The sequence below is a fragment of the Pagrus major genome, chromosome 4, assembly GCF_040436345.1.
Source record: "Pagrus major chromosome 4, Pma_NU_1.0".
Taxonomy (NCBI): Eukaryota; Metazoa; Chordata; class Actinopteri; order Spariformes; family Sparidae; genus Pagrus; species Pagrus major.
The window spans coordinates 4817486-4845435 of NC_133218.1; the positions used below are offsets into that span (position 1 = coordinate 4817486).

A 27950-nucleotide genomic window follows, 5' to 3' on the forward strand; every position below is an offset into this window, starting at 1 on the left:
CATTCACCACAGGAAGACATTCAGATCTCATGAGCTCATTGCCTGTCAGAAAGCTTCCTAACCCCACTCAATGTGTGTGTCTCTCAGTGTGTGTGTGACTGTCTGTAAAAACTGTACTTTTCAAATCGGAGTGAAAAGCCTGTCGTGTATTTCCAAGGAAACCCTTCTCTCCTTGTGTCACTGCATGAATCATCGCTCCACTGCAAAGGCTTTCAGACAGTCCAGATTCTCATATAGCAGATGACTTTCTCACCAAAATATGACTTGAATCCATTGCAAAAGTGCACAGAGGAGTTCTTTGTTGTAGCTTTTGTTGAATTAAAAAGTCAATTTTTGGATTTCCCTGTGGGAGGGTAGCTGGAATAAAAGAGGACAGATTCATGTGAAATTATTTGTGAATGTCCTCCAGAGGAAATAAAGACACAGGAGAGAGTGACTATTACCAGCGTCCCCTTTCCCCTCCAGCTGAGATTAGGTGCATATCCCATGGAATATGTGTGTGTGTGTGTGTGTGTGTGTGTGTGTGTGTGTGTGTGTGTGTGTGTGTGTGTGTGTGTGTGCAGTCTGTACAATCAGGACATAGGATGTGCTTCCTGTTTGTGGGCCTGGGGACAAAGCAATAACTGCATCGAGACAGATGGGGGTTTGACTTTGTCTGTGCAAGTGTGTGTGATGTGTGGAGGGGTTGGGTAAAAAAGTTATTTTGTGGACTATAAATTTCCCATACACTGCTGTTCAAGACTTATATATGAGTAGGATAATTACTCAATTCCAAAGAAGCCTCTTCAAGAATTTTGGAGAAAATGTTTGCCGTATGGAAATGTAATATATCTCACAACATTTGCATTTTATGTAGGAAGAAACTGGTAGTAAGACTCTATACTAGTTGTCATGATTGATGACGACTAGGGCTGCACAGTTAATTGAGATATAATCAAAATCACAATATGGCTATGTTCAAAATAAAAATAAATCTTGTTCTGCAGATGTAAGAAAACATGTTTGTTTGGTACAGACCCCAAAAATGTCACATCATCATGACTTTATTAATTTTGATAAAAATAGTGATGTAAAAATGATCTTTCCAGCTAATCATGAATCATATTTCAATGTGTCAATTTGATTTTTTTTACCTTATCGTGTTGCCCTAGTTACAACCTTTTCCAGAGCTAATCATTCTTCTCGATGGATTCAAACAGGGTCTCTATCCTTGCTTTTCCTCTTAGCAGTCCGCCTTTCTCGTGGTTAACCTTTCGTTTTATTTCCTTCACTTCACTAATGCTACATATCCGTACAAATCTCCAATTTGTTCCTGTCTCTTGTCTCCTCTTGTAACCTTCAGTCTGTATTATACCTTAAAGCTGCAGCTATCTGCTTTCTTTTTTCTATCAAGCTATCTGTCTGTCTGTATCTTTATCTTTCTTTTTCTTTTTTTTTAATCTCTGCGTCTCTCACTCATTCAGAGGGTCCTAAAGCTCCTGTGGCCATCACAACAGAGCTATGGTGAAAGAAACGGCTCTCTTGTCAGATAGCATCTGGCTTTAGTACACTGAAACAGATTGAATGGCTTGCAGCAGCAGTGTGGATGTTATTTATATCAGAAAAGCCAGTAGAAAAAAGTAATGGCTATTGAATATTCCCCTCTCATTATTCTTTGGTCCCACAGGTGATAATCACAGTTTTAGGGGTCTAAGGGCCTGCTCAGACATGCATTTATGACCAGGACATTTGTGACAAAAAGCTCCTTTCGGTGAAATGGTTATTTTGTCCAAGACATTTATATCACAAGGGAAGGCTAAATACCAGAAATAACTCAGTTTACAGTTCAACAGTCCCATCTTGATGTTTTAGCTGGGCGTACCTAATAAACTGGCAACTATAATAACTTTGTATTCACCAAAGTAACTTCTGGGATGTGGGAACGCATTAACATTGTTAGAATTCATTGTAAAGAAGTCAAAACAAGCAAAAAAAAACCACGACCAGTAAATTGACCAGACACATTTTAAACAAGCCAACATGCTAGCCAAGCTTATTCTGAAGTAAGAATGAAGGGCAAATGGTACATTTTGACCCAAACATCCAAAGCAGTTGACAGACCAACTTCCCAGTTCAACTTTTAACCACTGTACTTGATGTAATTTTGCACACACACTGTCTTCTCAATTGGGATTAACAGCATCTGGTGAAAAAATGTCAGCTTCTAGGCAACTTTTTTCGTCTGACTGCTCATCTTTCTTTCTTCATTGGACTTCTGTGTGCCTATAGCTTTGAAATTTATTGAGTGTAAATTTCTCATAACTGATTTGAATAATGTCCATAACACCCACATTGCATTAAAATGGAATCATCCCCAGAAACCAATCTGTCCCTTTAATAGTCACAAAGTGAACTGACTCAATGTACAGAGCTTTTCAAGCAATAATAATAGTGCTGTTAAGTGAACAGAGACACTGATAAACAAATGCACTCTTTGAGCGCACTGGTGACACCGCAGTGGTCAATACATGTCAACTATGAAGGCCGCTGCAGTGCCACTGCAGTGAGAATCGGGTGGTCCATCCTCTGGCGGAGCTACCTTGTTGGGAGGCTCGATGAGGTGTGATGGAATCTACTTACATAGTTTTATCCCACATCACACTCGCAGGCATGAGGATAACAGTAGTGCTGTGTGATGTGCTGTGTTCACATTTCTTGCATGCTAAGCAACGTCAACTCACATTTGTGGTACGGTCTATCATCAGTGCTGACGCCTAATGGCTTGTGATTTGTTTATTTCCCACGCATCGTGTGGTAGTCAGGCACAATGTCCTGTGATGTATTTTGCTTTTCATAAACATTAGTAAGACTTTATATTGACGCCCCTGTAATAAACATTATTTATTAGATAAAAAGTCTCCTTAGAAATGTTATCAATGCATAAAAAAGTATGCATTCATCTCAATAAAGCAATAAAAAGCATAGTAGCAAAGTGTTTAAAAATGTCTGTTATCTAATAATTAGGGATGTCCCGATCCCGATTGCGGGATCGGGATCGGGATCGGGATCGGGATCGGGGCCGATATGGGCATTTTTTCACTGATCGGGATTGGCAATTTTGAACGTGGACCCAAGCCCGATTATTTTTACGTCAGCTGTCCTCAACGGAGCACAATTTGTGGCAGAATGCAGTCGTGCCTGTAACGTTAGTCTGGAGAACCTGTGGATAGAATGTCTGCAGTGTGGAAATATTTCAAATTAGAAAGCGAAAGAAACGGCAGCATGTAACATCTGCAATACGACCGTTTCGCGAGCTGGTAACAAAAGAGCTGCATTTAGTACTACAAATTTGATACGGCACATAAACAAAAACATTCAAGTTCACTCAAGCAATACAGGCAAAGGCACCGAAGCAACAAACACTCGTGGATACTTTCAAAAGGAAAGAGAAATATCCTCGAGTCAGCGACATGGCCACAAATATTACAGAGAAGGTCATTGAATTCATCGCTCTGGATAACCAGCCCACCTCTGTGGTAGAGGATCAGGGTTTAGTTACTGACTTTGTTTACTTGTTGTTTTTGTTAAAAAAAAAAAAAAAAACAATGAAAACCAATGTTGCAATAGGATATGCAGAATAAGAAAGAGCCATATGAAAGTATTTACTTTGTTTTAACAAAATAAAAAAAGCTATTAAGAACAACTTGGATGCAGGTGATATTTTTCTTAATGCAGCTGTATTATCTAAGAAAATATTAGTTAGGGCTAAGTATCGGATCGGGACTTGGTATCGGCAGATACTAAATATTAAATGACTCAGATCGGGATCGGGGTAAAAAAAACCTGATCGGGACATCCCTACTAATAATGTTAATAAGCATCTTATAAGGACTTACTTAAAGGTGCATTATAACCCATTACTGAACTCTTATTATTATAAGGACCTGAATATAAGGGGTAACCTAAACATGACATGAACATACAGATTATGAATTTATCTTTTGCTGTAGGTAGAACTGCTGCACTGAATGAGACGGTGCTGAAGAGTTGAGTGAACATAAGAGAGCAATGAGTGGGGAGAGGGGCAACGAGTGAGAGCACATCCATGGTGGATGATACTACCACCCACACTCACACACTCTCTCTCACACACACACTGATGCACACACACAGACATCCTCACTGGAGTTCATCAGGGTCAAATCCAGCTCTGTATTTTGCCTATGGGAACTGATAGCAGTGTAAATATAGATAATAGTTTCCCTGCAGCACAAAATACTTCATGTGTTTCATTTTCATTCCTCATGTGCCTTCTTTCTTACTTCATGTCTCTACTATGCTTTATAGTGAACATGTTGTAATAACCTTAATACAATCCATGCTATGATATGTTTAGTGTTACTACAAATGAGATACACAAAAAAAATGTAAACTCTTTTTAAACATCTTTTATGCTGACATGCAGCCCAAAGTGCTTCACGGTGCAAAATAAACCAGCAAGCACCAAAAAAGGAGGAAAACAAAATTGGATAACATTACATACAATTTGCAAGACTCACAAGAATCACAAAAATAATCAATAAAATATTAAAATAAGTAAAAGTTAATAAAATATATTTAAAAATATAGACAATGGATTAAAAGAAGTATTAAAAACAAATGATAAAACATGACAAGGCGCCCTCAGTAAAAGCCAGACTATAAAGATGTGTCTTGAGGTTTCTTTTAAAAGAATCCACAGTGAGAGTCCCTCAGATCCACAGGCAGACTGCTCTAATTTTAAAGGTAGTTAGTCATGGTGGTTCGCTGTTCTGAACAAACTGATGAGCCCATGAGGAGATCACATGAAGCATAAATACATAAGCCTCTTATAAAGGCAGCAGTATATGGTGAAAGTGTCAGCTCTGAGCCGCAGATAAAGCCTGGTACGTCAGCAATTTGTTACATTAGTGCCAGAGCAATCTGTTTCATAAGCATGGTTTGAGTTCAACTGGCGTTTGGAGAAATCAGGCGCCAGGTGGTGCAGAGACCTAGGTTCAGTTCAGAGGTCTTACCATTCCTGTTTTGGATAGTGTTCATAGGTGGGAAATTGGTGGAAAGAGTGCTGTTCTTACTGCAGTACTGACTCCTGGTGGTTAGTCAGGTTATCTTGAGTAAGGAACAGGATTTTGGATGGATTTGCCTGTCTTCACCCAACTGTTCCAAAATTGGTGAAAGAAAACGCCCCAAAAAAGACAAAATAAAAGGTCTATCCTAGATGTTAGTAATCTTATATGTTGATATATATACATCCTTTGAAAAGTTGTTTATATCTGTGTGTGTAGGCAGAAACATGAAACAACACTGAGTTTGATTTATACTGGTTACTTCTACTGGTTACTGGTTATACTATAATTTGTTAGAACTTTTTTTGTCCACCAACCAAATGGTCAGTCAAATTTTGAAAAAAATACCATTGCTTTTTTTGGCTGGTGAGTGAAGCAGATCTACCAGCCACTTGCATATTTTAAAAGCGTTTGGCTGGTGGCTGGTGTTAATTTTGTGCTTCAGAGTTTTTGCCAAGTATTTTTTTTTTTTTTTTTAACCACAACTGAGAAATGTCCTTAAAAATGTCAGTCTGTTCTTATTTTTCGAAGAATTTGTTCTTAATTCCAGCTGTCTGGATTTCCATTGCTGTCACTATGGTTACACAGTGGGTATGTAACAGTTCGACAACAGAGGCGAGAAAACAAAGAGCCCTTAGAAATTATGGGACATTAGAATTCATACCATCCCAGTAATATCAAACACAAACTGTCTTCTCTGCTACTTTGAATACATTGCATACTTTAAATATTCTGTAAAAGAAACATGCTTGAAGCTCGATCTCTCCAAGGACATTTTTCTGCACATTCCTTAATCCATTTGTTTAAAAACCACCTCAGTCTTCTGTCGAGTTTAGTAAGTTTTTAATGTGTTGGCTTTGTGATAGGAAGGTTTATACTACTCAGGGAAACCCCGTGAACTGCATTGTTAAATGTAGACCTGCTGTATGCATTTTCTCTGTGTGTTGTTGTTTGCTGGACAGATTCACCAGCTGAGAGCAGTCTGTGTCTGCATTCCAGCCCCTCGCGTCTTCACCGTGGGTGCTGACTGCAGCTGAGACGGTTTGCTGGGTCTGTGCTGACGTGCCAGGTCATTTATGCAAACGTCTCATGGAAAGAGATGAAGTAGAAAGGCGGAGAGCAACACAGAAGCAAAGAGGGTGAGGAAAAAATGCAGAGACCTGATCAAAATTTAGCTCAGATCCAAGCATTGCTAATAAGACATGGTAATTAAAGAGGAAGTGGGCAGCTCTTGTCTGTTTCATAATATTCCTCCACAACAAGCTGAAAAATGTGACAACAGCAAGGTCTGGATGCTCCTTTTTCTTGAATTCACACATGCAAACCTTACCTTGAAGCCAGCTTTTATTGTTGTTTTGTTTGGATTTGGATAATAATTGAGAAAGGTTATGCAACTAAAAGAAAGTTAAAGTTTCAGAAAGGTTGTAATCATGGTCAAACTAGACAAACGTCAAAATAAAAATTGAAAAAATAAAGCACCATTATCATTAAAGTTGAGTAAAAAAAACTCCCTGTAATGTAAAATGATTGTTAGTACTGCTGATCCCACTGTGAACCAACACCTCACCTCGAGATCTTTGCATCTTTTAGCTTGTTGGTTTGGTTTGATGTGTGACTGGTGAAATAAAACCAAAGATTGTCTGACCAAATCACTTTGACCCGTCATGAGCTTGATGTATAAGTATGCAATTGTTTGCATCAATACAAGAACTTCATAAGTTGAAATATACATGCAACTCTTTTGTTTTGTAGTGAAATGTGTTTCGTCTCATTTAGAGATTGAGGTAAACTTAAACACCTACACACCACCCTGTAATCATACTTTCCACCATGCTAATTGCTGTTAAAGTTGTGCCTCCTTTCCTGCAAAGTAGTTAGTAGTTAGCCAGTTTAATGTAGATCTATTTAACAAACTGCTTGCCAGGTATTTAAGTTATTTTCCTGTAAGTCTCTGTATTCCTCATGTTGGTCACATAAGGTAAAGACTGTAGCCTAGCACTGCTCCTGACAATGAAGAATGGGAGCTGTTACCTCCTGAGCTTAGGGTAATAAAGGCTAAAAGACATTATTCCACATCGTCAGGGGGAAAAAGCTGTTGTGGTTTGGAGTGGAAAGGTGCTGAGTGGAGCAGTAACAAAAGGCATGCAAAAATGAAGCAGGTCCTTGTGTCATGGAAAGATAAAATGAGAATAGGTCTGCAAATATATCTAAAGCATCCCCGACCTATCACACCACTGCTATTTTTCTGTGGCAGAGAGGTGTAATGAATTTGCTCGGTGAAGCTGGCATCCCTTTATTGTCACTGTGAAACTGTAAATGGGCTGGACTGGAAAAAAGTGTCTTCACACCCACGAAACCACAGGAAGACAGCAAGGTGATTCGAAAGAAATAACTAGGAGAGTTAGCATTTTTCCAGTACCGCTCATGATATTAGCTACATGTGCTGACCTTTATACTGTCGCTGGATTTCTGTTAGTTTGCTTTGGGAAAAAACAAACTCCCAGACAAAAAAGGCTTCTTAGTTGTCAAGCCACCTATTTGGCGTTTTGCAGCGTGTGCAGAAGTCTGGTATTGTTTGTTGGGATTTATGATTATAAATGATTGTTGCATGTCCATGTAGATAAGAAGCTTTGCAATACAGCCTGTATCAATTTTTATTTTAAGGAGATAGAAAACAAACGTGTTTGTGTGTCAGTACTTCCATCAGCATTTTGTTTAATTTTAGGTTGTTTTAAGGTATTGGGGATTTTTCTGTCAGATTGCTGATAAAATGAACTAATATAAAAATGTGCTACTTTGGCTCTGATGCAGCATCCTCTCACACAATGTCCCATCCACAACTATATCTGATAGCTTCAGTCAATCATAACACATAGCCAATAAACACACTGAATAATCTAAATCTGCAAAGTAACTTGTAACTAAATCTATCAAATAAATGTTTACATGTTTACAAAAATTTTTACATTTTTACTGCAAATGTATCGGTTCCGGTCTCCTTGATTTCTAATAATCAGTATCTGCCCTGAAAAAGCTATTTCGGTCGACCCCTATTCAAAACCATTCAATATGTGTTTTGTGTGTAAGACAGAGCTTCAAATCTAACAAGAGCAGTCGTATATGTTATACATATCTCAGCCATGCCACTGCTAATCAGTTGTCCCAGTTCATACCAGTGTCAAAAGCTCTCTATACTGTTCTGTAGGAGGAAGAAAGTTTTAGTCACAGACGATATATATTTCATAGGGCAACTTGACACGTTGTTAGAGGGGGGTATCAACAATGTATTGTACAACCCAGCTTTAATATGTGTACTCTTAATATGTGTCATCCTCGATACTTAACAGTTTCTGTGTTTTTGATCTGTTTCACGAGATTACTGCCCAGTCCACCCAAAGCACTGTAACAGACAAAAAACTGGGACGCACAGAAAGAAGGGTTGTGCAGATAATACAATAAGCTAAATTATGACTCAGGAAGTAAGCAGTAACATCCAGCAGGGAGAAGATGGAGCCAATAAAGAATCCCGTCTGGAATAACAGCCAAAATTAAATATTTTTCCCCATAGAGGAAAGTGAAATGAGGTCTTTGTTTTACAATTAGCTTTTAAACTGGGACACATACTGTAGATATACTGTATTGTAGAGGTCCAATTGACGGGCTGGTAATGAACAGATCAATGCAACAGACTGGAAAGATGTGCATGAGTGAGCATATAATAGATATCCAACATATTGCTTGCTGGCCAAACACTGTCCTGCCATGTGAGTGGCATGCTCTTATATAAACTTTATAATAAACCTGTTCTACAATGGAAGACTTCTAATGAACAACTAGAGGCATGTGGATGTAGATTGACAGCAGCATTAGTAATTGTAGTCATGTGGTCGGTGTTCTTTGTAACCTCATCATCAACAGAGTGGCTCCTCTGAAATAGGTCAAATTCACAACACATTAACCTTCAGCCACATATGGGAATACTGTCATTTCAAATGTTGCTTAACAAGCTCACTCATGGGTGCAAAAGCGATTACTGATGGCTGTTTTTCTCTCTCTTTCAGTGTGTGTGTGCGTGTGCATTTTTGAAGTAGAGTAGGGATTTTTCTTGATTGACACAAAAGCTGCTAAGAACATTATTAAAGAGGCACTTGAGAAATTATCCAAGATGTGAAGGAGTGCAAATAATAGTTTTGTACCTGCACTTTGAGGACATTCCTGCTTTGTGAGGACATTTTCCCCGGTCCCCAATACTACAGTACACAGTCACCACCCCCACTCATGATTGACAGCAGTTTCATTTCTAACCCTGTCTTTTTTGCCTGTGGAAATAAATGTAGGCCAACTACAGTTGTGGCTTAAGCTGCTCACTTTGGTAGAAAAACCCATTAGAAGTCTTTCCACACAGCCTCTGCACTGAATAAACAGGAACATCTGGAGTTTCCCTCCCCCACTTTAAAGCTGGCAAAGGTGCCAAAATTGCTGCAGTCTGTTTGTCCCACAGATGAGACCTTCTTTGTATCCTGTGCCTATGATAATAGATTGTGACACGCCATTTGCATTGAAGAACCAACAACAGGAGAAACTCATTTGGCGAATTAGCCATCTTAATAGCATCACAAAGAAGCTCTGTCCTTTCTATGCTCTGTAATTTTGCTACAGTTTTATTTCTTTTGCGCTTCTCCTCATCTCACCTTTTCCATATGATAAACTGATACATATGAAGTGCACATACTGTCACTATTTTCATAGACTGAATATTTCCTGTAGTTACCCCATGGATCCACCTTCAGTATAAATCGACTTGTCCATTAAACTGTGTGTAACCGTAAAGATATTACAGAGAACTGATGTGCACTAATATGATATTGATGTGTTTGAGGTTCCTGCACAAGGATATTAGTTATCTCATTGCCCTGGGTAACTGTATCAGGCTAATAGCTCTGTAATGGCTTTGCACTACTGGTATCTGGCATCTGCACCTTTTGCCAGTCAGTTAGTCTCTCCAATAATTTGGTCCAGATCCAGATTACTGGATTGATGGCAAGAAATTTGCTGTGAAAGTTGAAAATCAAATTTATGGTGACTCCCTGACTTTTTGTGTAGCACCACCCTAAGGCTAAAAGTCTCCATGTTTAAAAAGCCAGAGAGCAGTTAAACAATTAAATTTTCCTATTCACGGTTTCCAAGAAGATCCTTACAGTGCTTTTTTGTCCGTCAATTAACTTGGGATCCTAGGACCATTTTGTACCGTTACAATATATTATAATTGGGGCTATCAATCCATTGAATAGTTTAATCAATTGACAGCCCTAATTACAATTCAGTACAGGTGTTTGCTGATAGCCTGTGGCCCATCATAAAATTGTAGTTTTGGCCCTTCAAGGCAAAAGGTTTGGGCCCACCTGCCCAAACTTGACACTTTTAGTCCCATTGGTTAGGTCAACAGAAAATTTGCAGTATATTATTTGTTCCTCACATCACACTCTCATATTGTGTGATGCGAGGAACTTTGCTAGGGACCACCAGCAAGGCTTTAGACTATTAATCTTGCTTACTCTCCTCTCTTTTGTTTGTTGACCTATGTTGTATACATTGTGGCCAATCCCTGATGTCGATATATGCACATATTTTTTGTCATATAATTGTAGAGAACATCAAGTCTCTCTTGTGGTGAAATTAACATATTATTATGCCTTGTCTTATCATGATGACCCACTTGTGGATGCAGAGGGCCAAAATTAAAGAAACCTCCATAGTTTGCGTTGCATTGTGCATAATAAAGGTGTTATCTTATCATCCTATCATCAGCTGATACCAATGACGTGCTGATATTATCATGCGTCCTTCAAAAAAACTATTGTTTGCTTTGTGTAAATTTGTTTTTGGCATCAAGACAACTATTGGAAATAGGGTCGAACAATATCAGATCTTTCTGCTTCTGTTCCTTCTTGGATTAATTATCACATTCTTCTTTGACTTTCCAGGCAGTATTACATGAATGATAGAAGGTCAGTATTCCAGCAGCACAAACTGTTGTTGCCAAGGTTCAGATGGTCACTGTCTGGAATGGAGAAGTCCTTGGCCAGGCAGATGGTCTGGCACTTGGCTTGGCTAAGTTCTCTGTCTAGGTTCGCTTTCATGCTCTCCATCCATCTAATCGTGCGAAGAGAGACAGAGTGAGAGAAAGAGAGAGTGAGAGGACGTAGGAGAGAGAGTGCAGTGAGAGCAAGACAGACAGTGATTGATTAAGGAGGTAGAGATACTGAAATGATGTTCATCTGGTCGATGACACAGACAGGCAAGATTTCCTGGCACATTGAGTCTCTGCAGGGCAGAACTTCAAAGCTTTGTGTCTCATCTGTTTGGATGAACAAACAGATTCCCAGACTTGTGAAAAACTGAGCAATAGAAATTCTATATACTTTATGATGATTTTAAAATATTAGAGATTAATCAGGTTTGAAACAGTAAATGGTTTGATTGATGGTTTTAATGGAGAAGAGAAACCGGGTGCTGCCCAGGCTTTTGGACCTTTTCATGTTGCAGGCAATGGTTATGCTTTCTTTTTAGAATGTGTTTACTTTAACACTGTTCGGATGCTTAATTATCATTCCAGTTTGGTTATTTCACAGCAGACATGTTGATTTGTCATGGTAAAAAGGCACAGGTGTGCACAGGTAATCATGTTTCTTTTCTATTCAAGTGTCCTGATAAGCCATGACAGTGAGACCAAGAGCCAGCATGAACAATACCAGGACCCTGAAACTGAAATAGCTAAATGGAATTCAACCATCATTCATTTTTACGATTTACACGTGTTTTTTCATCCGGGCAGTTGTCAAAATATAGTATAATGCTGAGTTTTTGAATCGATTAACTTGCTTGAAGGACCCTTTTTGCTCGCTTAAAGTTCACCTGAGGTCAAAACTGATGTTGAAGTGTTTTTATCACATATGTTTTGCTTTATATCTCACTTGCCAGTATTAGGCCCAACAATGGCAAAACGTTGTTTTGTTGGTATTCCTTTGGTATCCAAAGCAATGCTTTCATATTTTTTATGATGCTGCTATGGATGTATGAAGGCTGATATATGCTAATACGTAGGCTCCACCCATAGCCTACACCGTAACCTACGCAAGTGGTCCACACTGTAGTGAGCATTTACACATGTGCGCTAGCATGTCTGTGCTGGTGCTGGTTTGCGGACTGCCAGCTCAACTTTCCCCTTGAAACACACCAACTCCCCCTGCATACACTTATAGCTAAAACGACTCTTTTTTGGCGAGGTGGCTGTCAAGATATTGTTGTCATAGAGACAAGACGCACATGCAGTGTTTATATCTCCCAGTGCTCAAGCGCTTCATCCCAGCTTTCCTGAGCACACAGCCAGCGCTTTTCCAAAAAAAAAAAAACGCGATTTGGACACGGGTCCTAACTGATGCTAAATGTAGCTGCTACAACAAGACCCTCCCTAGCTGCTTGTTTTTACAAGAAACATGTAAATATGCTGACGAAAATAATACTGTACTGGCAATTTAATGGGAACTTTACTTAAACTTTGATGAAAATATTATTACTTTATAACTGAGAAGAGAACAAGCACCAGGATTTTGTATTCGTGTTTTCAGAAGATGTGTGCATGCAATATCTTATGAAAAAACAGCTCAGCCATCCACAATTTCTTAAGTGTTAACATGCATCAGACAGAGCTACTGTTGTTGATTTTAATACCAGCCTCCTGGCAGGCTCTGGATCAAATGACCGATGATCCAACCTCCTGCCATTCATCGTGTTCCATCAGCAATCACCTTGAAGTTTCAGAACGCAATATCTTAACAGAACTGAAATCATAACTCAGGCACTGATTAATAATTCCTAGAGCTTGTTTCTGTGCTCCTACTTCAGTGATGGATTTCATTAATCTGATGAAAGTGTATCTCCCGCCCCTGCATCTTGGGCTTGGCGCCATTTGGCATTCTCAACTTGAACCACTGTTTTTCACAGGATTTCATTTTAGAGCTGATGATATTTTTGTACTATGACATGAGTCAACTTTTTTTATTGATGCTTCTGTTTTCTCCTTAAACACAATGGTATTGATTATTATCTACAGGAACAAGGATGCACGACATGACATCTCAATGGCATTACACTGCTGTCAGGCTATTGTTTTATAAAAGGATAAAGCTTAAATGCTTCTTGGATGTTGATATTTTAATAATTTAGTTGCTACAGTTGTGAGTTTTAGATACTGAGAATATTGATATTTATCTGCAGACAGTGTTAGTCGTGCTGCAGAGCAGGCAGGTGGTCTGACAGAGGGGGAGTTAATCTCTGTCTGCTGAGGGCCTCCTCGGCTCCTCTTCTTTGTCTGCTTGTCTTCTTTGTTTCTTTAAATATTTCATCATTCTTTGTTGGTCCGCCCCAGTCCTTTCCTTCCTCTCTTTTCTCTTATCTTGTCTTCTCTTTCACCTTTACTGCTTTATTCTCTCTTTTAAGCAGCATCCGCCTCCCTTTATCTCTGTTTCTCTTTAGTCACATATCCTCCTTTGTTTCTCTGTCTTTCCTCTGGACTTTTCCTCAACCTTGAGTCTACAACCCCCCTCTGTCAGTTGGGGTGTGAGGCCCAGCTCGAATCATTATGCTCCAAAAAGCATCAGGCAGAAACTCCTGGGGGAAAAAGAAAGGCAAGCACAGGGGAGATTATTAATTTAGACCTTTTTTCTGGTTTTCAATGCCTGATGGTTAAAGTGGAATAGGAAAATGATGTCTCTGATTTGTGTTTGAATGTAAAATGTTGTATGTATTAGAGTAAGGGATGAAAGAAGAGACCCGGAACTAGTATTTTTCAGCACATCAGCAAATACTACAGTATATATCCAAAGTATGTATAATACATGCTGTCAACAAGCTCCTCGAAGCAATGGTTAGATTCCTGGACACTCACTCCTCCATATGTACTTGTGCTGTGATAAGTGCCCTTCAGCTGTGTTTCTGGGTTTCCTGTGTACTCTTTGCACCATTACCGCTGCTTAATGGGGCTGGCTTAAAGCCCAAGAGCTGCCATTAGCTGAGCATGTGCATCTCCTGTCATTATCGCAGAGTCATACCCTATCATCATGAACACACACTCCAAAACTCATACAGCACTGGCTGCTGTTTCACTGGGCCCATATTTATGGCACAAAGAGAAATCCTTAATGTAACTTACTGTTGTGTACTGTGTTACTTAGATATTAACACAGTCTGGTTACTGTATAATAAGGTTAATGTACTCTTTACACGAGAAGTAGTGCTATTGGACAGTGTTTTGATGAGCCGGTTCCTGTCTTGTTGTATCATGTCACATGAGTTAACAATATTTTACCTTTGAGTTAAGTGCTAACATCACATTGCTAACAAGCTTGCAATGGCAATGCTATCAGCCATACATTTAGCAGGCACAGTGTTTACCATAGTCAACATTTTGCTTAATCATGTTAGCATGCCATGCTCGTCGTCGGAGGGGTCAAAGGGTACAGATGACCCTGACCCAAAGCCCTGGGGGGCCAATGAAAAAGCTCTGTGGTTTACCCTTAAATGGAATCAAGTACAACAATTTACTAAATGACCTATAACACTGAATTGACAATTTATATGTATTTACATGACAAATAAGGATGCACACAGAGCACATCACTTCTCAAAGTTGTGAATAGTATCTTCTGGGAACCATGAATATCTGTAGAAAATTTGATTACTTTGAAATTTCACTCTGAACTACAAATGTCAAAGTCAGGAGTTCACTAAAGTCAGTAAGATTCATCCTCTGGGGACCATGAACGTCCGACTGACAGACAGACCAGCAAAACATACAGAGTGCGGATGTAGCACTCAGCCAGCACACTTACCCTCACTTAAATATGATTTATTACACTTGAGCCTTTTTGGCGTGTTTATGTGTATTTTTAAATTGCTTGATAAACTCCAGAAATGATATAATAGGCACTAATGGGCAGGATAAAGGAGACTGAGAGAGATCCAAGAGCTTCTGTGACCTCTCTTTTCAGCTGATTGAAATTAATGCAGGCTCATATAAAAGATTACCTTTCCAACATTCCTTAACTGGCCATCTGGAAAATCCGACAAAAATCCAGCTGGACTGATTCACGTTGGGCTGCTGGAGCAGGTGTGTTAAATCTATTCTGCTCTCTTTTATTTTATTCCATTTGCCACTTGCCCACAGCTGCTGCCGCCTGCAGTGTTAGCTGTGCTCCACCGTTTTTTTGTCTTTTGTGTGCATGCAATGCTGCAAGCAATCATTGCATGCACGGCTGTTGTTTCACTAGAATGTTCTTTATGCATCAGTTTCAGCTGAGTTTATGTGTAGTAAGATTTCTGTAAGTGTGCTTACGGTCTACCGTCTAATGGAAAGTTGTAAGTGCACCTCGCAATGAGGTGCCAACTTCTCCTTTATTGACTGCTCATATTTTTGTGATGACTTACAACAGCTTCCATTCATTGCTGCCAACTATAGGGCTTGATTTGCTTGATACTTTTCTTATGGAGAGCCGAAGTAAAGACACTGACTTCGGTTGCTCAATACAATCTCTTATTAAGCATTTCTTTCAGCAGTATTTCATTTAAAATTAAAAGTTTTCTTTAGGTTTATTTTGTACATACTACAGCACTTCCTTTTAAAGCTGGGGTGGGTGGGTGTAAGACTGGAGAAAGCTATAAATCTGGCTTTGAGACATAAGCTAGTTTTAAGAAAAAATAAAACAGAACTTTATTTTATATATATATTAAAGAGGTCATATTATGCAAATGTTTAGGTTCATACTTTTATTTAGGGGTCCTAGTAGAAAAGGTATACATACTTAAATCTTCAGGAAACACATTTTTCTCACATGGTGCATTGCTGCAGCATCCCTTTTCACACTGCGTAATTGAGTTACAGATTTTTTTCTTGGATTATTTATGCCACAGTGTTTGTGTCCTTAAGCATTTACCCCTTGGTACGAACTACTGTTACTGAAAATTTAGAGAAGGCATCGTAATATTTGAGAATTAAATAAACTTCAATTGTAAACTTGTAAGAAAATGTGACTTATCTGTATGAGAAAGGGTTAGAGTCAACATTGCTGCTCTGATGAGGATTAAACCAAAGGATGCTGACTGTCAGCTGATTGCTAGTAAAATGCCAATTCTTCACTCTATTAATCTCCATCTTAACAGCACACAAAAAGCCTTTTATAACCACAACTGTCCCTTCAGACATTGCCATAGCAGTGTGGAAAATATCCCAGCACTTTCAGCCAAGCTGTGACACTTCCTGTGTGAGTGAGAATTAGAGATCCCACTTCACGCTGAGTGAAAATTTGTCTAAAAAACCCAATAGGATTTCTCTCTTTTTGTGATATCCTCGCACAGATGGGGAGTCATCAGAAATGACTGTACCGAGTCACTGTCAAGGGAGAGGAGGAAGAGAGGGAACATGACATGGAGGCTTGACAGAGCTTCTCTATGTCTGAGTGGCAGGACATGCAGTCGTCCTGTGGATTTCCCTTTTGTGTCTTTTGAATGTGAGCTCAGATGGTCCTACTTCCTTATTTGGCAGCAACATTGAGAAAATCTTGATTGGAATAGTTTAACCCATTGATTTGATTTGGTGGTGTTTGAATGGCCTTTTATGTTTCATAATGTGTCTGTATGCAGCCACTGATTGTGTATAATTTGAGTAGAGAGTGGACGTTTGCGTGCAGCTGGGATGATGGAAGAGTACAGCCACAACACAATCAAAAAAATAATCGTTGACAGGATACGTTTCTGCAGAACCACAGATAAGTTGAAACTTAATGTTTCCTCAGATAATGTCTATTATTATCTTGTAACAGTGCTGTGCTTATGCTCTGGTCAGGTTAAGGCACAAAAAACTTGGTCAACTGGCCAAACATCATGGTTTGGCTTAAAATAGCCTACCTATTTTTGTTGCCACAAGCACTGCTGGACGTGTCCTGAGGTCTTGTTAAAAACACCCAGTTTTGTCCCCACAAACATGGCTGATGTGATGCTTATAAATAATGTCTTCATCAGAACTATCTAGTGGATTCACACTTACATATGCTGAAATGCAGACTTGAACTGCGGCCCCTGCTTGGCAGCCTTGTCGCTTGTAACTCCACTACCATCCCCTCCACATGCCAATATGAAAGTAAGGTAATAAACATGCAATGTGAGCAATATATGACATGTTTTGTACAAATGTCAGTATGGTATATAGCCTGTGACACATACTGTACGTATGGACCTATCTGTGGTATGCAGAAACATTAATTGCCAACATTTTATTCTGGTGACTGGGCTGACAGCCAAGTGATTACCGTTTAAAGCCGGGTTCTTGAGCAGTGTAACAACTGGTTTTATATTTTGTTCATTGTTTTCAACTGAGAAACAATGGTAAACTTTTTGTCTCTTCAACTGCACAGTTAGTTTTTGAAGATGTAAGTGCTGTCTCGTCATCGTCTTGTCGTAGTTATTGAAAAAATGGTCATCAGTGAACACAACTCGTCATAGGTTTTGTTGACAAAATTAACACTGAGTCTCTTGCAGTGGGATGGTGATGTGAACATGATGTGACACAAGGCAAGTAAGTAGGCTATTGTATGTGAAATGCTAATGTTTCAGCCAGATTGTAAGCTTATGTAAAACAGGAGTTGGAAGTTCAGTTTAAAACTACGCCTTGCAACCATAAACACACACATAACACATACTTGGCATGCATGTGGTGACATAAAACTACTGTTTATTCATCCTTCACATTCCAACAAAATGATTTTTATTTGATTCGACTTTAAATTGATACCATTAATAGACCAGACATTTTCTGCAAAGCTGCATTCTTAATCATTCAACCTGTTTTTTTATTATCAGATAATGATAAGATAAATGATTTTGACTACACTAGATTGACTGAAATGTTCAAGATAATCTGATGATTTTAAAGATTATATTGACTAAAAAGACTAAACGACTTCATAAAACACATGGTCATGGTTTTCTTTGACTAAGATACCACTAAAATGCCCCGACTTTTGTAGACTACAACTAAATATGATACAAACTAACAAGGATATTTGACACAGCACTGAGACTAAATATAAAAAATAACTGACAACACTAGAAACAAGGATTTGCAGCTTTTGGGAAATCTAAAAGGGAGTTAAAAACTTAACGACAGGGGAGGAAAGAGAACGATTGAGTGTGCACAGAGCAGCAGCAGCAGCAGTGCCTTGAAGCCAGACATAAAAACGCTCAATAAACACACTCTGCTCTCTGGAGTGGTCTGCCTTACAGCCATGAACACTACAGTAAATGTATACTGGTACAAACAGACAACACATGGTCAGACATGGACATAGGCACGGAAACAGACACACGTGCAAGACATAATAAAGGCAAAAGACTAGTATACTTCACACACACACACACACACACACACACAGCCAAGAGACTAGTAAACCTCCTTCACAGAGAAGCTGCAGGGCTCCACCCACATTTCAAACACACAGACAATCATCAGGGGAGGCAATTTTCACTACAACACCTGCTGCAGTATATCGAGCTGACCAGGGGTCATTTCAGAAACTGATAAACAGACTTCAGGGTTCGTCAGGCAGTGATTTCAGAGCTGGAGTCATTCACTAGCCTACAAACAATTCTATTTCAATATTGATTTATCTGCTGATTATCTTAATGATTAATTGATTAATCATTTAATCTATAAAATGTCATAAGATTGTGCGAAATGCAGATCACAGTTTACCAACATTACCCAGTCAAAACCCAAAGACTCTTCAGTTTCTATCATAAATGACAAAGAAAAGCAGCAAATCTTTAAATTTAAAGAAGATGGAACCCGCAAATGTTTGATGTTTTGCTTGGAAAAATTGATATTGATAATTGATAATCAGAATAGCTGGCGACTGACTTGGCTGACTGGCTTTCAATCAATTACTTATTTATTGAGTAATCGTTCCAGCTTTATCATTTACACAATTACTTCCAACTCCATTAATTCTTTAAATGTGTGTTTGAACCGGATGCAAAAGACATGTTTTAGGATTTACAGGGGAAAAAAATCACATATTAATTTCAAGGAAGCTTTGTGTTTCTTACAAAATGTAATTGTTGTTCTATATGGAGTCTTCGAGTTAGAAAGGAACAAACACAAATTAACTTCAGCTAGTTCAAGTGTTGCTTCAACCTTGTTGATTCAGTTCAGACCATGGTAACATAATGATTGCAGTATGTGGGTCAAAGTGGCTGCAAAGTGCTCTAATAACTATTGATATATTAGCTGATGACACTGAAGGGCTTTATGCCAATTAACAAAAGTTGATTTCACATTGTCAGTCTTTTTTTAGTCATGCATTATTGGTGAGTAAATTATTAAAACTATATTTTTGAAAAACGGGTTTAAGTAATTACAGTGTGTAACAGGACATGGACTCGCAGCAATTTAATTAGATGAAACACACAGTATGTAACTTTCTTTCTCTCAATCAAAACAATACAAAAGAAGTAAGTAGAGTGGGATCATGGGAGTTGATGTCTTCATTGTTAAACAACAACTACGGACAAGGTAATGTTGTTCAGTTTTATTCACAGTCATGTTCACAATGTCCTTCTTCACTCTCTGACTTTTTCGGATGTTATAGTGACAGGTGACCAAATGAAACACACCATTACCTTTCATAAAATTATGTTTCTGGGCTTAAACATTGTTGGAGACATTTGAGATAATGTAAGCACACAGCTAAACAAAATATAAAATAAAGATCTTGTCGTTTTTAGATATTTTAATGCGGAAATGTTACATATTATATTTTTAAGTGTATTGCTGTGTTCAGACCAAACGTGATGCGACTAGATTACATACAAAGTCAATGATTAGACGCGAATAGACTCGATATCGTGTCTAATCGCTGCAGGCAGTGCGAATGACGTGACACGTTTGAAGTGTCAAGTGACAATTGAGTTCACGAGTTGAAAATATTGAACTCAAGCCAAATTTTCACGTGATACTGTGTCGTGAAAGCCTATCGGTGTTGACGTTCACACTGATGTCATGATGTTCACGCCGCTGATATCTGGACATTGAACATGAACAACAATGGAGGAGAGGATAATAATTACTAATCGTGGCCGTTTGTGGACACCCAGAGCTGTACGATAACACATCTACTCGAACCGAGACAGGACAAATAAGGAGCTGCTGTGGAGGGAAGTGAGCGAGATAGTCAGACTACCTGGTAAGTTTTAGAAAAGTGTCACCACAGCACAGCTCTGATCGATCCGAACTCCAATCAGGGCAAACAACAAGCATTTTAAAAGTTGTTTGCTTGTCGCCTGGCCGACAGATCTGATGAAGCATGAGTTCAGGCTTTTTACAAGGCGATATTATGGTGTTGTTATTTCGGCGTCCTTCTGATCCATTAATTGCAGTCAGATCACAGAGAAATCTCTTTGTTCTCGGTTATTTTAAACCCACAATCAAACTTGTGCGAGTAATGCAACGCAAATATTTTCTTCGCCAAAAAAATGTGGAAACAAAATACAAAATGTAAAAGCTGTACCACCCCTATAAATACATGTAATAACTAACTTTTTATTATAGCTTTAATTGAAAGCTAAATTTATACCATTTTAAGCTGGAAAATAAAATGTTATCTGCCTATTTTAATACTACTAAGATTGTTCAAAGAATGGAAGATTTATTTTTTCCATAAACCATATTTATGTTCTCATTACATGACGTCAAAGAATGACAACTGACTTGAAGAAAAGATATTGAATGTCTGATTGTAGCTACTGTGTAAAGTACAGACACAGAAGAGTTAGAGGGTAGTTTTGGGGTTTTGGGACATCTGTGTATTGTACAACTCCTTATTGGGAAAGTGTCCTCCACATCCTCATCTATAAATGTTTTAAAAGCTTAAAAAGCATCAGTCTTCATTGCGTTGCTATTTCTGAAAATGGTAGCATTTTGCCTTTGGCACTGCTGCAGTGGCCAGCTAGGTCCACAGTTGCAGCCGTTCCTTCTGGGCTCCACCTGCTCTACAAAAATTAGGGTAGCTTTCATACCTGTGAAGCGACGGATTAGAGTAAAGAAGGGTCAAGATGAGAGATTAATAAAAGAGGGGAGGATGAAGAGGGTGAGGAACTGCTGGTGGTGTTGGGAGGCAGCCAGGATGGCCGTGTGATTCCAAACAAGCAGTGGGTGGGAGAGGAAAGAGGATGAATGGCTACTACTCTCACGCTGCTGCTCAGCCTGGGCCGGAGCATGAGAGACTGACTGAGTGGCAGGATGGGAGAGAAAAAAGGGTAAGAGGAGGAAGGGGGGAGTGCTAGCCCTCCAGCTATCAGTACCAGTAGGAGGAGGAAGAGGAGAAGAGTTTAAAGGGGAGGGGTGAGGAAAAACATGAGAGAGAAGGAGGTAGAGCAGACACAGGCTGCCTGCTTGGATTTGAAGGGGAAGGAAGGAAGAGAGGAGATCCTGGTGGTTCGTTTAGAGAGGGTGGATGTTTGCAGTCTGAGAGGGCCGCAGAAACACTGTGACTGTAGTGTCACTGTAAGGACACTGGTAAGGTAAGGTGGCATTTTAAATAAGGGGATGAGTGAGATATCCAGATATCTGATTATTTTAAACATGAAGGAGGGATTTTTACTTGAATCCAACTTGGAAAAATGAACAAAATATGGTTAAAAAGTGCAAAAAAAACTGTCTTCAAAGTTAAGAAGACCTCACACAGTTTGACCCCAGATGGAAACATGCTCATAAAGCACAAGTCTTGTGATCTGTTGATTTTTACAAAGTCATTTCTCTTTTGAGTTGCTGTGTTTTTCTGTACGTGCATGGTGCTGCTCATGGTCTGTGTGTGTGTGCATGCTGCAAACCCTCGTGAGATAAGGAAAGACGCAAACACACACAGACATCCTCTCTGTGCCATACCCCGGTGACCAATGAATGAGCATCCTTGTAAAGAGAGCTCAAAGCAGGCGAGTCTCGTCTTTCCCTCTCCTTCTAATCGTCCCTCAGGCTGCTCTCTGCTGCTCTTCTGTTCTGCATTAATTCTTTAACAAGCTGCCATTATGCTGCTCATACAAACATGACTTCACAGTAGACGATCTGGGGATGAATGTGATGTTGGTGAGATGTTTATAGATGGACAACTCGAGAGCCGAGAACGTTTTCATAGTGCTTGTGTTGTCTGAGCAGCAGTCTGACACCCAAAGATATTCAGTATAAAGTTACGTACTCAATACTTTAATGTAAAAATACTCCATTACAAGTGAAAAGTATTACCTTTTAACTTTTACCAAGTGAAAGTGTTTTCAGTAAAATGTTCTTAAAGTGTCAACATGAAAATGAATTGCTTTGCATAATGGATACTTTGACAGCATTTTTAAATATTTATTATGCAATTATTTTATTATTAATGACTTATAATCAAGTAAGCAGCATTGTAATGTTGGAGCTGGTTGAGTATGAGCTCATTTTAACAACTTTTTAAGGAGATTTTTTTTTAAAAAAGACAAAAAAAACAGTCTAGATTGTTATGTCTCATTATATTTAAAATATATATATATTTTTTCTTTATTTAGACATTTTCTTCTGTTTGTTTTTTTCCTTTTTTTAGTTTTGTAAGAATTTGACCTTTATATAGGTCAACGTTATAGGAACAGCATGTACCTGGGAGGTTTTTCACTGGAGCAAGAGAGGCAGGAGCCATCATGTCTTTGTTCTGTGTTTTCTTGATAAAGAATACATGTTTTTACACTGGTTGAACTTATTGTTTCATTTAGGTGCACCAGCACACATTTTAGGTGCACCAAATCAATACATTTTAATTTAACTTCTTAACAAATCATGTAAATTATTGTAAACAGGAACACATTTGTTCATAGGCAACTGTCTAAACACCCAGTTGTTGCCAAATATATTTTTATGGGCTCCATATTTTAAAATCTGACCCACTAAATATCAGGTGCAGGTGAAAATGTTTAGTCGCGGTTCACCCAAAAATGAAATTTCAGTCAATAACTAGTCCTAAGCTAAAAGCATTAGCTTGCACCATGTCTGTAGTGTGTGCTCAGGGTTGAGGGAGCCTCAAGGGTGTAAATAACATCTTTGCATGGGGGTGAGTAGATATTGCCTTAAATTTAATTTTTGGGTGAACTAATCCTTTAAGCTGAAAGAGTAACAATGAACTAGCTCTCATAGAATTATAGTGAAGTTTAAAGCACAAAACTCCTCTAGAGCAGCAAAAGATTGTCAATTGACAACTTAAATAATCAAGTAATAGTTCCAGCACCATATTTAAAATTCAAAAACACCACAAACTTGATTCTCAGCTTATTACCCTATAATAGCAGTGGTGCTATACTGCTGCAGAGTCACTGTGGCCACATTGGAGTGCTGAATTGAGGGCAAAGTGACACCATTGTAGCCTACTGGATGCCATTTCTCCAGTCGTCTGCTTTTAGACGGAAAGGGACGAGGAAAGACAATGGCAGCAGCATGGTCTGAGGATGTTTCTATTTGCATGTGTACACCACTCCCACCAGTTCCCCTCCACATCCCTAGAACAATGCTGAATGGAGGATTGCCTGATTTCATCCGGCATTGCTGCTACTGATCTGAGCAGAGTCATAAATCCTCTCCCCTCAGTTCCTGTTGTGACAAAGTGATATGGTCCATCACTGGTGTCACTGGAATTTATACTCTGAATTTATAGACCCGGTTATAGAAAATGTCTCAAAATGTAGCTATATTCATTAGCAAAAAACTTCTCTTCTTATGGGACAAAAGGCATTTGACGTCTACTTCCTGTGTCTGGGTCAATTTTAAAGTCCTTGGGCAGAGCCAGCTCATGCCAAAAATTCGAGAGCTCCGTCAATGCGTTCTTGTGGTGGAGAGACAAACAAAAGAAGCGTCTTGAGTGGGACGTAACCATTTGTCTTTTGTTGTGTGTGGTGGCTGCGAACAAAGGCTGCTTCTCTGCTGTACAAGATGTATGTGAACCAAAATATAGTGACAAGCAACAGGACATACTATAATAATTTGAGTATGACAGAGATTGATTATTTTGTTTATGTGTCTGTATTTTTTGTGATGAAGTTATTTGGAAGAAGAAATATCATTACTGCTGGTTGTCCTTCCTGACACATTAATCACAGGCTCCAAGGAAACATAAAATAGTGTCAAAACCATTTTCACCCAGTTTTCACCCTTCGAAAGTCTCACACCCATGACCGATTTGGAGGTTTTCCCACAACTGCACGTGTGAGTGTTATCATGGCTGCACAGATGGGACAGCCCACCCTGCAACTGTGGGTTTGGTAGATGAGAAATCGACATGAGGCATCACTGACTCTGTATGGTCATCAAGTTTCAAACCCTTACAGGATAAAGATAATTTTCTCTTACAGTGTCATTTGATTTTTTTTACTAGAGTAACAACTTGACATTTGTTCTTCTATTCTCCCTACACACAATGTCAAAACCACTACTTGATTTACTGCACTAGACACAACAGATGGAACAACTAAGCATAGCTAGAATTTAAATGCAGTAAATAAAATGTACAAAATCATTTAATGGATGGATGGTTTGTCTGTATTGATTTTGCTAAGTAAAAGTATATACTGTACATGTTTATTAAGGAGTGGGTACAAATGAATGTCTTACGGTTTGCGGCTGTTTGTCCGACAATACAGGCAATACATTAGTTTTGGCTGTGGGAAATTGTGAAAATGTTTTTACTATTTCCTGACACTATTGACACTTTGTTTAAAGATGTACATTTACTAGTGTTTACATCAACTTATTTTTTATGCTCATTTTGAAGTGCACTAGAAAAGGTTGAAATTGCAAAGTTGGAAACTACTTGGGTAATTTCGACAGAAGTTTTTGCATTTCCTTGTGGTAGTTTTTGGTCTTTTAGAAGAAGAGGTAAAGCGTTATATGTGAGATGGAAACATCTTTTCAGAGTAAGTTCTGACTTAGCGAACATTAAACTCACATGACTGATCAGCTGCCTCCGCTCTGACGGACTAAAACAAAATGATAAGAAATAAAATCTGCATCCGCTGCCAGTGTTTTCCCTGGATATTCCCATAAGATTCCCATTACCAGATTAATTAAAGCTTCGTGTAGCCTAGTTTGATGGAAATGCGTTGAATTCATATTTACTAATTATTTTCTTTTTTGCAACATTTCAAAAGTTCTCTGCAAGTTTGCTTGACAATTAAATGGAAACACAGCTGCTGATAACAAATAATTGTTAGTTGCAGCCCTAATAAAGAAGCTTAAGTAATCTATTAGGATGTTCTGTTAAACTTGCATATTTATCTATTTGTTTTTCCACAGATGTCATGGCGTCCGACCTACCGAAGCTCCAAGTTTCGAAATGTCTACGGAAAGGTGGCCAACCGGGAGCACTGCTTCGACGGTATCCCCATCACCAAGAACGTCCATGACAACCACTTTTGTGCCGTCAACTCCAAGTTTGTGGCGGTCGTCACAGAGAGTGCCGGCGGGGGTTCTTTCATTGTTATACCTTTGACCCAGGTAACTCTTATACTCTTGATTTGCTGTTTGTCAATGGAGATGCGATTTATTATGTGCTAAAATACAGCAACTACAGGCGCGATTTAGGTGTGACAACAGGGAGAGAAGTGACCATGGCAGCTTTTAAAACCATTAGCGTAGATGCTGCTATAGCATCAGTTATATCAGAACTGGAGAGTGTATTTCATTAAAGGAAGAGCAAAGAACGACACTGAAAGATTTTCTTGATGGAAAAGTTGTTTTCTCCCTTCTCTTGACTGGCTTCGATAAAAGTCTCGTTTTCCAATGTACTCCGCTGGTGGTAGCGCTCTTCTGCTACGTCATTTATTTTGTTGAAATGGATGTTGGATTGGTTGAAGTGAGCCTGTAATAGACAGATGGTTCATTGAATTATCAGCCAAGTATTTTTTGAATCTGCTTGCCCTTTTTCCAAACTCTTTCCAAGAACGACTTCTCAGATGGTTCTGTTTAAACCATCTGGCGCATCAGGTCAGTGTATTTGGGCTAGCTTGAGTGATTTGTTGTGAGCCAAAGCATTCAAGAAGTTGTGGTGTATTTTACTGTGTATTTGTTTAGGGTTAAAGCCATTCATTTCTTGCTATAGATTAATCAGATTACTGTGGTTTCAGCTACTTCACAGAACAATAAGATCTGAAGTTTGGAAACTGTTCTCGCGTATATTCAGCACAGCCCATCCCTGTTGCTCCAGAGCAAGCCAGCCTTAAATCCTCGAGCCAGAATTTAAAGCTGAAGTTGTAACAGGGTAGAATTGCCAAAAGGATCACATAAAGGTAAACTGGTATTGCCCATAAACAAGACAAAGGAGCACTGTTGCAATGGAGAGCGTGAATTTCTTTGTCGTCTTCTGAGAAAAGGCTTAATTCTTACTGAGAATTCTCTTCACATTCAGCAAATTAATGCAGCTTTACCGCTGTTGCAGGATTATTCATTACACAACAGTATTTAATATAGAAGATAAGCCTTAAAGTCGCACATTTTAGAGGTTTTATACAGATAGTAAAGTGATGAATCGTTTGAGGCTTTAGTAGAGGATTTCCAGGAACTGCATTTAACTGTTTGCTTACATTTTATGTGTCGTGGTGATATTAGGTTAGATATGGAGAAAGTAGAATACTCTCTACATTTTGCTATTATGCCCACACTGTATGGCATGAGGTGCTCATGTCAGTTTTTTCCTATGTGATGCTGTTGGTAGTTGATTGTTTTTTTATGTATCTGTATTATGAACAGCAGGTATTTTTCCATGAGGCTATTGTGTTGTCTACATCTCAGCCACTTTGTAGAACAGCGCGTCTGAGAAACCATAAAGTGCTCTGCCTCTTTAAAAGTGACTCTGCCAAAGTACTTGAAAAGCTCTTGGCTGTCGAGCCGAGTCGAGTCAAGCTGTTATCAGGCAGAAGAAGTATACAGTAGGCTGAGCAGTTCTGCTGTCTTAATGCAGCAGGGGAACCTCAGCTACATGTTACTTTACATCATCATGAGCTATGGCGTCCAGTCATGGAGAAGGACAGACAGTCTATGTATATGTGTCTGTACGGTCTGCCATTTAGAGGATTACATAGTTAGTATTTAGGGGAGAGACAAAATATCGATACAGGAATATATTGTGTTACTTCCTCTTGGGATACAACATCGATACACTGGCGCCAAATATTTATATTACAACATGCAGGTGCTCTAAATTATCCTGAAAGGAGACTGAATTGTCGATTTACATCACTGTTTTCTAGTGTTTGTGTGCTAAAGAGGCACTAAGCTCAGACTCTACGCACGTTCCTTGTTTCATCTCAGTTTTCCTTCAGACATTGTGATGTACTGTAGATGATTGTCTTGCAATCATAATACCATCGTTATCATGGGCAACGTATCGTGAGTTACTCTGTGATTCCCACCCCTATTGGTATTATTGTCTTTGGATCCAAAGTCACAAACTAACAGCCGTGCAAACTGTCACAACATAACTTTATATAATCTTTCATAAGAAAGGTGTTTTTCATTTCGTCTGCCTGCACTGATAACTCAGTTATGGCTTCAAAAATTGGTGAGGCTGCAGGTAACACTCAGAGGTGACTAATGTTACCGTGCTGACTCACTGTGCTGCATGTCTGAGTTCTTTCATGTATTGTACTATGCCTTGCTGAAAAACCAGTTGCCTTCCATGGACAAAATATATTTGAAAGTTAAAGCTTAAAGTTGAGGTCTCTATGCAGTTAAGATAAAGTGCTCTTTCC

The 27950-nt window shown here is 38.9% G+C and overlaps 1 protein-coding gene across 1 annotated transcript in view; it reads left to right on the forward strand.

Moving 5' to 3' along the window:
* Positions 1-27950, forward strand: part of coro2ba (coronin, actin binding protein, 2Ba) — a 52855-nt gene that overhangs the window by 8614 nt on the left and 16291 nt on the right. The window contains exon 2 of the mRNA XM_073464443.1: positions 25498-25698. Coding sequence (XP_073320544.1) covers positions 25498-25698 — 201 coding nt within the window. The remainder of the gene's footprint in view (positions 1-25497; positions 25699-27950) is intronic.